At 38.4% G+C, this 13,001-nt stretch overlaps 1 protein-coding gene across 1 annotated transcript; it reads right to left on the bottom strand.

Annotated features, from left to right (window-relative positions):
• Window positions 1–543: 543 nt before the first annotated feature.
• snx3 (sorting nexin 3) lies at window positions 544–12,799 on the bottom strand. Its single transcript, XM_043219996.1, has 4 exons — window positions 12,575–12,799; window positions 3,293–3,388; window positions 2,927–3,051; window positions 544–1,342 (listed from the first exon to the last, which is right to left on the bottom strand). The coding sequence occupies exons 1-4, from the start codon at window positions 12,734–12,736 to the stop codon at window positions 1,237–1,239; spliced, it is 489 nt and encodes a 162-aa protein (XP_043075931.1). The 5' UTR covers window positions 12,737–12,799; the 3' UTR covers window positions 544–1,236.
• Window positions 12,800–13,001: the final 202 nt, after the last annotated feature.

Genomic DNA, 13,001 nt, shown 5'->3' with positions numbered 1-13,001 from the left:
GAAAGTTTCTTCTACTATACTGTATCTGAAGAACATTTGAGGAGAAACTAACATACGCGACCTAGTATTTGCCTGTCTTCTTTAAGATTCCTCTTTATCTGACCATTTGTTCTAGTCTTTTTTTCTGAGTAACAATTCCTAATTAAACCATTTCCTTTCATAGCCACCTGCCTCGGTCTTAACAGATCAATAAAAACTCTAAATGCATTCAAATTCAGATGTGCCTGTTCATCAGTTAATTAAACCATCCTAATTTTCTTATCTAGGAAGCATGAAACTGTAAATAACGCATCTAACAGATAACAAATGAGCAATAAATGGATGAGTATACGTCGGTATAATTAATTTCACCGTTCATGTGTAAATCCAGCCCATAAAATATCTGCCCTCCAGTTAACAAAACAATTAAACAAACTCCTGATGGTCGAGATGAAAAAGCTTTTAAAAAGGCAGACAGCCACCGTCTACAACCACTCTAAAGCTAGACGTATCAGTGGAAGCAAACAGAGACGCTTTAGTTTTGCAAACCACATCATACATGCATGTGTTTGATCCGTTTTATTGGAAAATTCTCATAAACAAAACAATGGCACAGCAGTATACAAATCTGGAAACATGCATTGTAGGCAGCACTCTCTGTGTTTCTGCGTACTGCCATTACACAGTAAAAACAGGCTTGTCTGCAGCTGAGTGGGGCACGCGATCAACCGCCACGTATCTGGGGGGTTCCCAATTAAGTGCATCCTGCACGGTGAGCCGCTGTATGTGTTCTTCAGCATTAAAAGCAACACAACTAGGTAGTAGCAATAACACAGGGAAGCCGATGTGCGTGATATAGTGCTTGCATAATTGTGATATAGTTATTTGGTTCGTTTCGTTTGATCCTGTACTAATCTAAAGTTAGTGGTGCTCTCAGACAAAACCACCATAAATAATTGTTAACCACAACGAATTACACAGAAGAACATGTTTGATCTGACTTAAAGTGGTGATATTAACATTACGGATTTATAAATCAGACTGAAACAACATATCAGCAGAGATCAAAAAGTACTTTTGGAGGAGTAAAGGGACGCAAGTAACGCTAGAAAACCTTTTCAATTATTTTGTAATTGTTTTGGACACCCTATGGTTTATGCTAAGATTCTGTTGCTGTTAAGAATGATTCAAAACTTTCTTATTGCTTGTGGGCCATGTTTTTGTGTGTGAAAGTGTGTGTGTAGAGTCCAGACCGGTTCAGGCTTGTCTAACTTTGGAAGGGGTGTAGTTTTTATCCACTGACTCATCCTGTAGAAACATGTGCAAGCAGCGCTCATTTTGGGCCAATGGATGACCAGCCACTCTGAAAAAACAGAAAAAATGCATGTTAGCCAACATAAAAAATATTATGCAAGGACACACACTGTAACGAGAGAGAGAGAGAGAGAGAGAGAGAGAGAGAGAGAGAAGGCTTTGACCCCAATCAAGATACAACTCTTAGATATTATTAGGAGGCTGTGACATTCTGCAGAATTCAGATCATAAATCATCCAGCTTGAATTTCAGAGCGATAATATCGAAATTTAATTACGCATATCTTTAAAAACAGTAGAATGAGCCATCATGCTAATTAAACTCATTATTTTACCATTCAATCCGTTCCAGCTTCCAGTGGAATAAAAAAAAGGACCCTCACACCTCTAAAATTACACGACGCTCACGATGTTACAAGTCAAGATGACAGAGGATCATTTTTAGATTTGAGACAGGCAAATGTAAAGACATGCTGTACAAAACCACTCACACGTAGCCTAGAAGTATGATGGGAACGCGTCCCCCTTCTCCAGCTGCTATTAGCAGCGAACAATGACATTTAATTCAGGAATTTTTGGTAAAAAGAAAAAAAAATCCCGTCTTAATTACCTCCATATCCTTTCTTTCTTCAAACCTAATTTACAGCTGTTCGTCTCGTATTAAAATTCAAACAGGTAGAGCCGGCGCATTTGCACATGAAACAAAGATAATGGCAAAGTCTGCAATCACAGCAAATAATTACAATCGAACTGTAACTTTTATTGTCTCAGTCGGCGGGGGAACGGCACCTCGGATCAAAAATAAGCAGGAGTGCACACAACATCTTGTAGGGAAAAGGTATGCACGCCTGTAATTTCACTCGCAATTATCATAAATTACACATCAAAAATAAAACAAATGTAAAAAGTAAAGCTGGTGCACTTGCGGCCTCTCATCAGTTTCGATCATTCTGTAGGTAATTACGAGAGAAGGAAAAAAAGTGTGAGGGAAGACATCAGATGACACAAAGGCTGGCAAGTGTCTGTTTTTCTCTTTTACTGAAGTACCTTAACCTAAAAACTCAAAATTAACAGAAAGAGGAAAAACTGTTGTAATTCGTGATCATGATAACTGCTTCAGTCTTCTTTATAAAAACAGTTCATGTGTGCCAAGGTGAAAGTAAGTTAAGAGGAAGGACGCGCAGTAGAGGACTATGTAAATTTTGTCATATCATACACTTAAGGAAAAAAAATCTAAAAAAAAAATCCAGTGTATCGTGGGTACATACAGTATACTCCATTAATATTGCCCCCTTTTGCTGTGTATCCTCTTTATTCATAAAAATATTTGCAAATAAATTTAACCTTTGCATTTCAATAAATAACAGATTTTTTGTATTATTATTATTATTATTATTATTAGCAAACCATTTTGTTTCTCAAATGTGTGTGATAGATAGATGCCGAGAAACACATGAAATGATAAGTTCGCAAAAAGAGTTTGGACAAAAGAAACCTCACAATACTTAATCCTCACAATAAAAATTCATGTTAATTGTTAAATGTGGAGTTTATGCTTTAAAAGTTTATGCTTTAAAAGCTTAATGTTTCTGGTGAACAGAAATGCGAGGTATCTGGAGGAACTTGTGACTCACTTGTTGAGGAACTGTTCTAGGCCTTGCCGCCGTTCTTCGATGAAAGAGTCGTCAAATATACCATCATCCCCACGGAATGGGAGCTGCCTGATCAGAGCCTTACCAGGGAGAGGAGGAACTACCACCTATTTGAAACACACAAAAACTTCATTCACGTAACACATCTCAGAAAGCAATCACAGGTCTCTTACAATCACTTCATCCATCATTATCTGAACTACGGAACAATTTCCAATCCAATGATTGAAAAAGCATTACTTTTAAATGTTTCTAGTTGAAATGGACCCTTACAACAACACGTAAAGACGATAAAATCATGCACTAACACGCAACGCTCCATCCAAACCAACACTTTATTCCATTCACCTTGCTTTCTCTCTCCAGCTCTCCTCTCAGCCACTCAAAGTCGCTGTATCTCCTCCGGACACGTGACTCCTTCAGCTTGAAGATGGGGAGGTTTGTCTGGGGAGAATGAAAATTAAACAACTGAAACAACAAGCGCATCTTACATTAATGCAGACGGTTTCAAAACAGACGCAGATTTTTTTTAAATAAAAGTTTGAAAATCGCATTGAGACTGACTGTATAGCCGAACAGCGTCATTATTTGAATAAAACCAGGTTCAGTATTAGAGTAGAGCGCTGAATAGACAGCTAGAGTCCACAAAAAGGCCCACCGAGACGCTAAAACAGGGTCACTGGAGAGACAGATGTTTGTGAAATAAAAGGACATCCTGATGACAGCATTCAAGGAGAAGCTGAAGAGGCAAAAGGCAGCGTAAGTAAATACACAAAAGTACAGATCAATACTTCTACACAGGCTGATTTGCTCGACGCGGACTCCAAACAGATGAATACACGGTGGAGAAGACAGTAAGTTAAACGAATAAATGAATGTATGCTTTGGGGCCTAATTGGACACAAAGGGTTGAAATGTTCATCGATCCTCAGTTACCCCAAGACCCTTCCTTTTTTCATCGCTCATTCTCTCCCTCCATCTCTTCGGCTGCTCCAAGTCAGGTTTTTAGCCTTGAGAGGGTCCCTTCAGAAAGTGTAGATCTCTCCTCACAACGAGGAATATTGATGAAATACCCACTACTGCAGCTCCCCCCTCCTTCATTTCTTAAATCTTTATCCAACTCTGCTTGTTTCCCATTGCTATTAATCTGACCCACATATGTTTTTCTTCTTCGTCTCAGTAAACAATATATTTGAAAATCCTTGATGATGCTGATTGTACACATACATATATAATATACACACGTATATACATAGAGAGAGAGAGAGAGAGAGAGAGAGAGAGAGAGAGAGAGAGAGAGAGAGAGAGAGAGAGAGACTCACTTACAATCTTCTCGTTCGTATTTTTTTTTTACTTTGTAGTAACCTCCTCACACCACTGTGTTTCTGTGGTCTCCAGGACCATCTAGGCATTTCCTCAACCCACGCCAGTCATATAAGATGAGGATTAACTCAATAGCTTTGAGTGCAGGGTAACTGCAGTGCAGAGGAAGCGTTTAGTAGCAACCTCGCTGAGGTGCTGACTAATACTTTGTGAATGGCTGAACCACTGGGTTTACGTTCCACTAAGCAAGGAGGTCAAAAGAAGTTAATCCCTATGTCAATTGATCACAGTAACAGGTAATTTAATACACACACTCATGACAATAACGTCATGGTTTCAGGACTATTATGTGGTGCACGCTCACACCGGAGGAAGAGTTAGTGAGTTATTGAACAGGATTAGCTCTTAGGCCAAGGGTGAAAGCCCATTTATCTCGAAAACTTATTAAAAACACACACACACACACACACACACACACACACACACACACACACACACACACACACACAGAAAGACATAATAAAGACCTACAAAGGTGTCAAAAGATCTTATTCTTCTTTACATCACTGCAAAAGATGTCAATGAAAACTGAAAATCCATGTTCAAGAGTAGATTATTATATATAAAACATTTCTGTGACACTTAAGAGACTTGCAGATTCAAAGTGTGGTATTACCTGCAAAAAAAATTGTCTCTGAACAGACTTTACTGTTCTCGGGAGATCTACCAGCAGCTTACACCACTAGTCTTTGTTACCGTGTTGGGCGGAAATGCAAATAAATAAAAAAATCACTAACTTAGAAAGGGTGCCTCTGAACTTATATATATATATATATATATATATATATATATATATATATATATATATATATAAAAGGTTTTTCTCTTAATTATTTTATTTAAATAAATATCAGTACCTTATGTAATGCTTCTTCATTATTATTAAGGTATCATGGTTTTCATTAAAATATTAAGCAACACAACTGCTTAGATAATTTAAAAAGAAAGATTTCTTGAACCTAAAATCATCAAGGATCATGTGACACTGAAAACCGGAGTAATGGATGTTTCAAAACTCCATTCACAAATTGTTTGTCCATTTCATCACTTGCTAGTCATAAACTGCAAACCTGACCAATAAGAAAAGTATCATCACACAACAAGCTGCCCAGCTGAGATGTCAATCACATACCCAATGCAAACTCATACAGGAATAGCTGAGGTTTACTACTTTAGCTTGGAGTTTTGTTCAAATCCCCCACCTTAAGTATGAGCAATAGTAATAGTGATGCTTGCAAGCACCGCTAATTACACTTCAACAAAAATGCTGTGACGGGAGCAGTGTTGTATTGATGTGTGTGCGCGCGTGTAAAGAGAAATGGAGGGGTGCGTCACACTGTATACAGCTGCAGATGTAAACTCTGAAGAGTTTGACTGTCCTCCCCTCACTGCTAATGATCTCAATCAAACCTGAGACAAGCAAACAAAACAGCTCAACAAAGGCCCTGATTACCGTGGCAACCAAAGTTAACCACACAGACGGAAGCCCTTACACATCAAACACTCAATGAGCAGATGAAAACAGCCCAATTCATTAAGACAGCAGCCTTGCGCTGAGGCTAAGACGGGGCTTTTCAAGAGGTCCATCAATACCTGCGAGCATACTGGTGAGAGGAGAACGGTATGACATGATTAAACCGGCAGGTAATGAGACTGTGTTACACGTTCAAATGCTTAGAGACTCTCTAATGGTCAGCTATGCTCTCTTGGGTGGTTTTTATGTTAATTCCATAAGCTCCGTAGGATATTTAATGATGTCTCTTTTTAATTATCTCTAGATGCCAACTATCAGGTCCTACTACAAACGAAGCCTTCTTGACATGTACACGGTGATAACCAAGGGTTTTTGACAGTTGCTGCTCAGAGAAAACAACATCTGATTCGATTGTGGATCGCTTTGGTATCTATTTGGTTGCACTCTAGTAGCGCTGCCAAGAGCGAAACCTCAAAGGTCCAAAATACAGTTCCACATAGATGTATCAAACATTTTAGATGTTCTGGCTAGCTAACAACTGGGCACATTGTGCGGCATTTTCTGATTCAGTTTGAATAGGCAAACAGGTCACAATGATAAATATTACACACATACAGCCTAATTCCATGATTAAAGATAAAATTATACTTATATTTAAATGGACTCAAAAGTTGGCAGTGTATTTATCATTTTATTTTAGAAAAGTACAATTTAAAAAGACTTAAAATGTCTAAAATGCTATGTTTAAAATATTATAAAAGACTTATTGGAAAAATCATATGATCTAAAAAAACGTCAACGTGTTTCTATTACATCAAATTAATCACATAACTTAATTTTTGAAGTAATTTGAAGTAAGATTCAACTTGATTTTATTTGAAGTCATTTTAATAAAACTTTATAAAAGTTTAAAAATGACTTAATTTTAGGCAGTAACTGATTTTTAGTGCTCCTTTTTTTAAATGCTTTTCTTTTGAATTTCTATTCATTAAATAATCTTGAAAAAAAATATTCACAGTATATTAAGCAGCACTGTTTTCATTACTGATAATAATAATAATAATAATAATAATAATAATAATAATAATAATAATACAAAGATGTTACTTTTGAACATTTAAGATTTAAATGATTTCGAAATCTATGACACAACATGTCAAGAAGGCGGTTTAAAATAAAATAACCAGAAAATAAACAGGACTAAACGGTCATGATTTATGGCTCGGTTTGGATTGCAATTGGACCAAATTTAGTTTATAAAAAGTAGCATGTGTGCAAAATGTCCTTTACTGATAAGAATTATCTATTAACCAAAAGTAGGTAAGAAATTACAGTGCTGTATTGCCCCAGAGATTCTATCCTTATGATTCAACAGGTATATGCTCAATGTTAGCAGCACATTCATCTAGAGTAAAACTAGGTTCAAAAACGCCCTAAAAATGTCAAAAACAAATACAAAATGACCCAAAAAGAATGGGGCAGAGTGACTGAGCGAGAAAAAGTCGGAGAGAGACAGAGAGTAATACAGACCGGGTCCATTTTATGCACAACACCCAAAAATAGCCAATTGTGTAAAAGCTGCACTAAAAGCGCTCTTTCTTTTAGTCACTCTTCTGCACTGTTAAAAGCATCCACATGGCTTATGCCGATATGAAGAGATGGCAGAATCCTGGTCTCTCTCCTCTTTTTCAGATGCATGTGTGTGCTGGGGACAATGGTGTATCCTCATTAGGAGGAGAGAAAGGGCAGTGAAAAAAGGTCACCTCACCCAGCGTAAGGGCTCTGCGATGGCTATGCATTAGCTTTTAGCGAGTCGGATCAAGTCAAGTTTAAGAGCGAGCATTTCATCTCTCCGCCCTGCTCTCTCTTTTTCAAAATAAAAGTAGCAAAAATGGAAGCACAATGCCATCTCATCGCATCATAGCTCCAAAGAGAAGAGGACAGAGGGACAATGAGAGCACTCGCACCCCACCATCATCCCCCTCCGCGTTTTACACACAAGTCGCTCTCTCCCTCTCACACACGCAGGCAAAACACACCCGCCCAACACCCTCACTCTGGCAAAAAGCTGCCCCCTGTCTTTGTTCCCATAGCATCAACTCCCACTTTTGATACTGTCATCTCAAGTAGGATATGGTAGCCTTGATACAATATGCTGCCCATTACCATTAAAATAGTTGTCGGGGAGGATGCTGTAGACTTTGGATTACACTTGACTGGGACTGACAACCAGGCAAGCTAGCCATTTTTAGTAATGGCAGAAAGGAGAGAGAGAGAGAGAGAGAGAGAGAGGGCTTTTTGGAAATTGGAAAAGAGAATGAAAGGGGGATGATGAGGAGGAGGAGGTGAACAGGAGAGAAAGGGAGCGAAAGATGGGCAGGGAAACAGAACGGCGTATACAAAAACGCAGAAGGGGGGCTGAGGATTCTCCTGTCTGTAAACAACGTTGAATCCCAAATCCTCCGTCTGGTGGTTTTTGTGCAGAGTCAGTTGTCTCATGTCACTTCACTTTTGCTCTGTAAACAAGGTGGCCACAAAACATGGGTTAATGCCATAGTGAGAGTGTTGCAATATTGATCTGATATCGAATTATATGAACTGAAGTCAAACAGAAGTTCTATGATTATCTGAGAGCCCGCGCTTATGTTCTGCTGTCATGTGAATAGGAGTCCAAACTGTCTGTGCAATTTTCGGAACTGTCTCTAATTGGTCATGCAAAAAGAAGCATGACCAATTAGAAAATCGAGCAGAAACCAAACCGATTCATAACCAAGGAGCAACACTATTTATTTTTGTTAAGAATTCATAGGGACTTTCTTTTTTCCTAAATCGGGGCAAATTTATGGAGTTTATTCATTGTAAACAAACCTGTCACATTTGATAAATCATTCATTAAACTTATCAAATGTGACAATAACAGAAGCATACTTTCTTTAAGTTACTGCATTAAAAGGACAATCGTCCGAAAAGAGATACATTTTGTTATCACTTACCTTAATGTTGTTTCTTTCGCAAAACACAATAGAACACAATTTTACTGTTACACTTTCCAACAGCCCCCCCAATGAATGAGTCTTTCTGGTATCAAAGAGGATGCATAAGCACAATGAAACCATCGTACAAGTGGTGCATGCAACTCTTGTGGGACGTTTTTATGTCTTAAGAAGTCATATGACAGCTTGATAAGAATAGGTGTAAGCTTCTGCAATTGGACAGTCAGTCAATTCACAAACATATCATTCAGTTTTGGTTTTGTGAGCCGAATTGATTTATTGATGTCAAAGATCGTACGCCCATAAATCAGACTTATGTGCCTCATTCATTATGTTTAAACCTTACCCATTCCGACAGTCTGATAATCAGTTTAGAATGAGTGTAAATAAATTCTACCTTTAAGTTACAGGTGAACAAAAGACGACCGAACTTTAAGAATCCGTCACTAGAGACATGCCCGTCCCGAGACGAGACCAGAAAAGCAGGTGACGGGGGATGGGCATGTTTTGTGCCATCCAGTGGGGGGTGGGTTTGGCAGGGGGTTAAGACGAGGTCTACACCCCCATAGTCATTCACACGTTCCACTTTAAAAGGAGGGATTAAGAAGCTTCTCGTTCCCTCTCCAAGACACACACACACACACACACACAAATATGGCTTGGCTTCTTTCTCTCACTTACCATGCCAGGATCATCTATGGGATGTGGGATATGACTATGGAAAGGATAATGGTTGGCCACCGAGCCAAAGAGAGAAAGCGTGCGTGGATGGTGCGGAAGAGCGTCAAAGAAAGATGCTGCCCTTGGCACGCAAAAGCATGTAATCAACACAGGCAGTGTTACTATGACAAATACAAACAGAATCTCTTTATCTTCTCTCATTGTTGCGATCGGGCTACTTCAGAAGCGAATCAAAAGTTGACAGCTCCGCTCTTTCTCTCCGTCTTGAGGGCTAGAGCGAGAGAGCGATAGCGTGAGAGGGATGTGTGGGGTGTTCCCTTATGCAAAGCAGGGTCACCGCCGACTCAGAGACACACAATAATACTGATTACACGCATATGCTAATTATTATACGCTAATCAAGTACAGTAGCTTTAGATTTGGGCTAATGGCAGGCGGTGGCTCGCTCTGTAGGTAGGAGAAGGCTAAAAATACTATAGGAAAGCTGGGAAGACAGTGGCCTATTAGCAGACGCAACAGCACCTGTCACAACTCATCAGCTGTGGAAAATGACTGCTTAGGACAGTAAGGGGTTTTGACAATGTCTTATTTGCGCCTCCGCCTCCTTAGGCGAGCACTTTAAATGCAAAAAGTATTCAAATGAGAATTTGGGCTATTTAGGGAAGAAAAGTGAATTAGATAGGAAGAGTTTCAACAATAAAATCTGATGAACATTCAGTCTTTCTTTGAAACTTCTGAAGGCAAGGGGACTGTCCAGAAAAATTCAATTGAATAGAATAGAATAACACTGCAGACCAAAGAACAACTGTGAAATTTATTTCCACTGCTTTCGGGTAATGTTGCAATGTTAAGCTGCAGGGAAGGCTAGTGCCTTGCTCAAGTACACAATAGTCAGCGCAATCTTTTGTTTACCAAAGTAAACCACTAAGATGACTTCTAAATAGGCCATGTATGCATTCCTGCTAAAGAGACTTTCACACTGATTTGCAGCAACAAAGATATTTCTGGTGATTTCTGAAATTTGAGCAACATCGACCATTTGCGATAACTTTAAAGAGGAGCTCAACTTCATGCAAATAAACAGTAATGCAATGTGGCGACTACCAATGGAAACACAGAGTGTTACAGTTGAATACATCAGTAGAACATGAAGGCCTCTTAGAAAACAACACTGCAGCTGGACACATGAGTCTCAGTCATAGGCAACCGAGAGGTATAACTTTTTTTGCATGGTTCTAAAAATCTTCTATAACTACAGGGAAGAATTGCACAACTTACTCCAACCAATCAAGCAAATGTAATTACTTAACCATGTCCACTGCTATTTACAATGCTTAATAAAAAAAACAATACTTAATAACAATTCCTTTATATTTTATAATGAGATGCAATATTGTCCATAAAACTAAATAATGACATAAATCAGCATGCTTTTGATTTGGCCTACCTGGTGATTTTGGTATGAATTATTTGTTTCTCATGCATCTGAAGCAATTTATAAAAGAAAATACAAGTAATCTGAAGAAAGGCAAAAAAGAATGTACAATTTATACAGCTGCATATAATGAAAGAAGTCTGAAAGTGGTCTACACAGATTTTAGACCAACTTGACATTATATGCTATCAGAATACCATCTTAATTATTAGCCATATTATATGCATTTGCATTAATAATAATAATAATATAGCATCTGCATTAAATTGCATCATTGCTCAGTTTTGGCATCTGAATAAAAAAAAGGCAATTTTTCCTTTTTGAGTATGAACTCTTCCTTTTATTAGTACATGATTACTATCATATTAATAAACTTCCATTTTAAAATATATATAACTTTGGTCACAATATGTGGTTTTTGCGTTCATTTCACTGACGGATAAATTAACATTCACCATCCTAATCCTAATTACATTAACCATAACTCAACCTTTTTAACATTGGAATTTAAGAGGTTTGCATGTTGTTTGGCCTGTTTCAGTTGTAAGTTCAATTCCATGCATAACAGCCCACAAACACACGTATGCAAAGCAGATGGCAGCCAATGCGTGTCTCACTGTTCAAAACTTCCTCTACAATTCAGAATAATTTTTCCAACAAATCATGAGTGTACGCATTTTGCCAGCAAGCTGACTCATGTCTTAGGAATGACGAGTTTTTACGTGTATGAAATTCACTGATGCAATAACAATAAAAACAATTCAGAGGAATTTGATCATAGGATAACTTACTGAAACATGCGCAAAATCAATTCTGCTTAACTTGGGTGGTCAAGAACGTGGAAAAAAAATATATAAATTAAAATAAACAAGCAAACTGAAAGATCTCACTTGATAAAGATGTGCACAGCGCTTTAACATTGACTAGGTTCATTATTATCATTACAAGCACTATTATCTTGGGTTTACACAAAGAGGTGTGGTCACACAGACTACATGCTTTAGATCTAAACAGAAACTGCCTGAAACTCATCTCAAAACTCATGCCAATTGGACACATACAAACTAAACTGTGTTCTTGACTGCACTACATACATAGTTGATCATTACACACTCAGGCTTAATATTTTGGTCGATGGCAAAAGGAATAATTAAAGGGATAGTTCACCAAAAACCGAATAATGTGTCATCATCCGCTTCTTGTATCCATGTATTCATTCTTATTAAATAACACAAAAGAACTGAGATGTTAGGCAGAATGTTAACAACCACCAGCTTCAGTTACTTTCAATAAATCTGATTTCCATACAATGATAGTGACTTATTAGCCACAATGTCAGCTTCAGTCACATCTCTTTTTGTATCCCACTGAAGAATGAAAGTTTTACGGGTTTGATAAACCCGAGAGTGTGCTCAGCGCTTTGCTAATCAAAATCAAAACAAAGCTGAACAGTTAAAACTGTCATGGAAATATTTAGCGAGCCATCAAGTTTTACAAAGTTACACCTGGGTGCATTATTAACGAACGGGAGCTTGGCTACACTATGCTCTATCTATAACATCAGCACTCGTTTTATCGCATTAAGAGCGTATTTTAGCTTCACTAAGAACAGATCAGCGTGTCCGAGGGTGTGATGTCTGATCAGGCCAGCACTGGCTGCTCACCTTCAGTCTGATCTCATATGTCGTGAACCTGTTCCGACCGACGCCAACCGTCTCGGGGTTGGAAACATCAATCTCTAGAAAGTTACTCGGTGGCCCATACGCGTCGCTCAGGTTTTGTGGTTTAGTATACAGCCTTCTCGTGTCTGCTATGGCCTCAGCCATGGCTTTCCGTTACAGGTTTGAGCAAACAAGCAGCTATCGATTGTACTTCCGATCAGCTGAGGAACAGCTGACATGTGACATACCAACACGGTCACGTGGTAATAACCCTGGGCTTTGATTGGATCAAAGCTGTCATAGCGAGTGGAGTGTACTTTTTAATGTACATACGCGAAGTCGAATATGTTATTGGTTACAAATGACTATTTATTTATAACCGTGTCGTGAGTAAAAACTAGCATTTATGCAGTCACGTGCCCGTCTTCTG

The sequence above is a fragment of the Puntigrus tetrazona genome, chromosome 20, assembly GCF_018831695.1.
Source record: "Puntigrus tetrazona isolate hp1 chromosome 20, ASM1883169v1, whole genome shotgun sequence".
Taxonomy (NCBI): Eukaryota; Metazoa; Chordata; class Actinopteri; order Cypriniformes; family Cyprinidae; genus Puntigrus; species Puntigrus tetrazona.
The sequence above is the reverse complement of the archived record's forward strand: the minus strand, read 5'-3'. Positions and strand labels throughout refer to the sequence as shown.

Bases quoted from the DNA above. Each gene is read 5' to 3' on its own strand.
- snx3 (XM_043219996.1), bottom strand. From the start codon at position 12,736: ATGGCTGAGGCCATAGCAGACACGAGAAGGCTGTATACTAAACCACAA. The intron at 3,052-3,292 runs GTGAATGGAATA...TGTTTCAAATAG, and splicing joins AGCTGGAGAGAGAAAGCAAG to GTGGTAGTTCCTCCTCTCCC. The intron at 1,343-2,926 runs GTGAGTCACAAG...CTGTTTTTTCAG, and splicing joins CTAGAACAGTTCCTCAACAA to AGTGGCTGGTCATCCATTGG.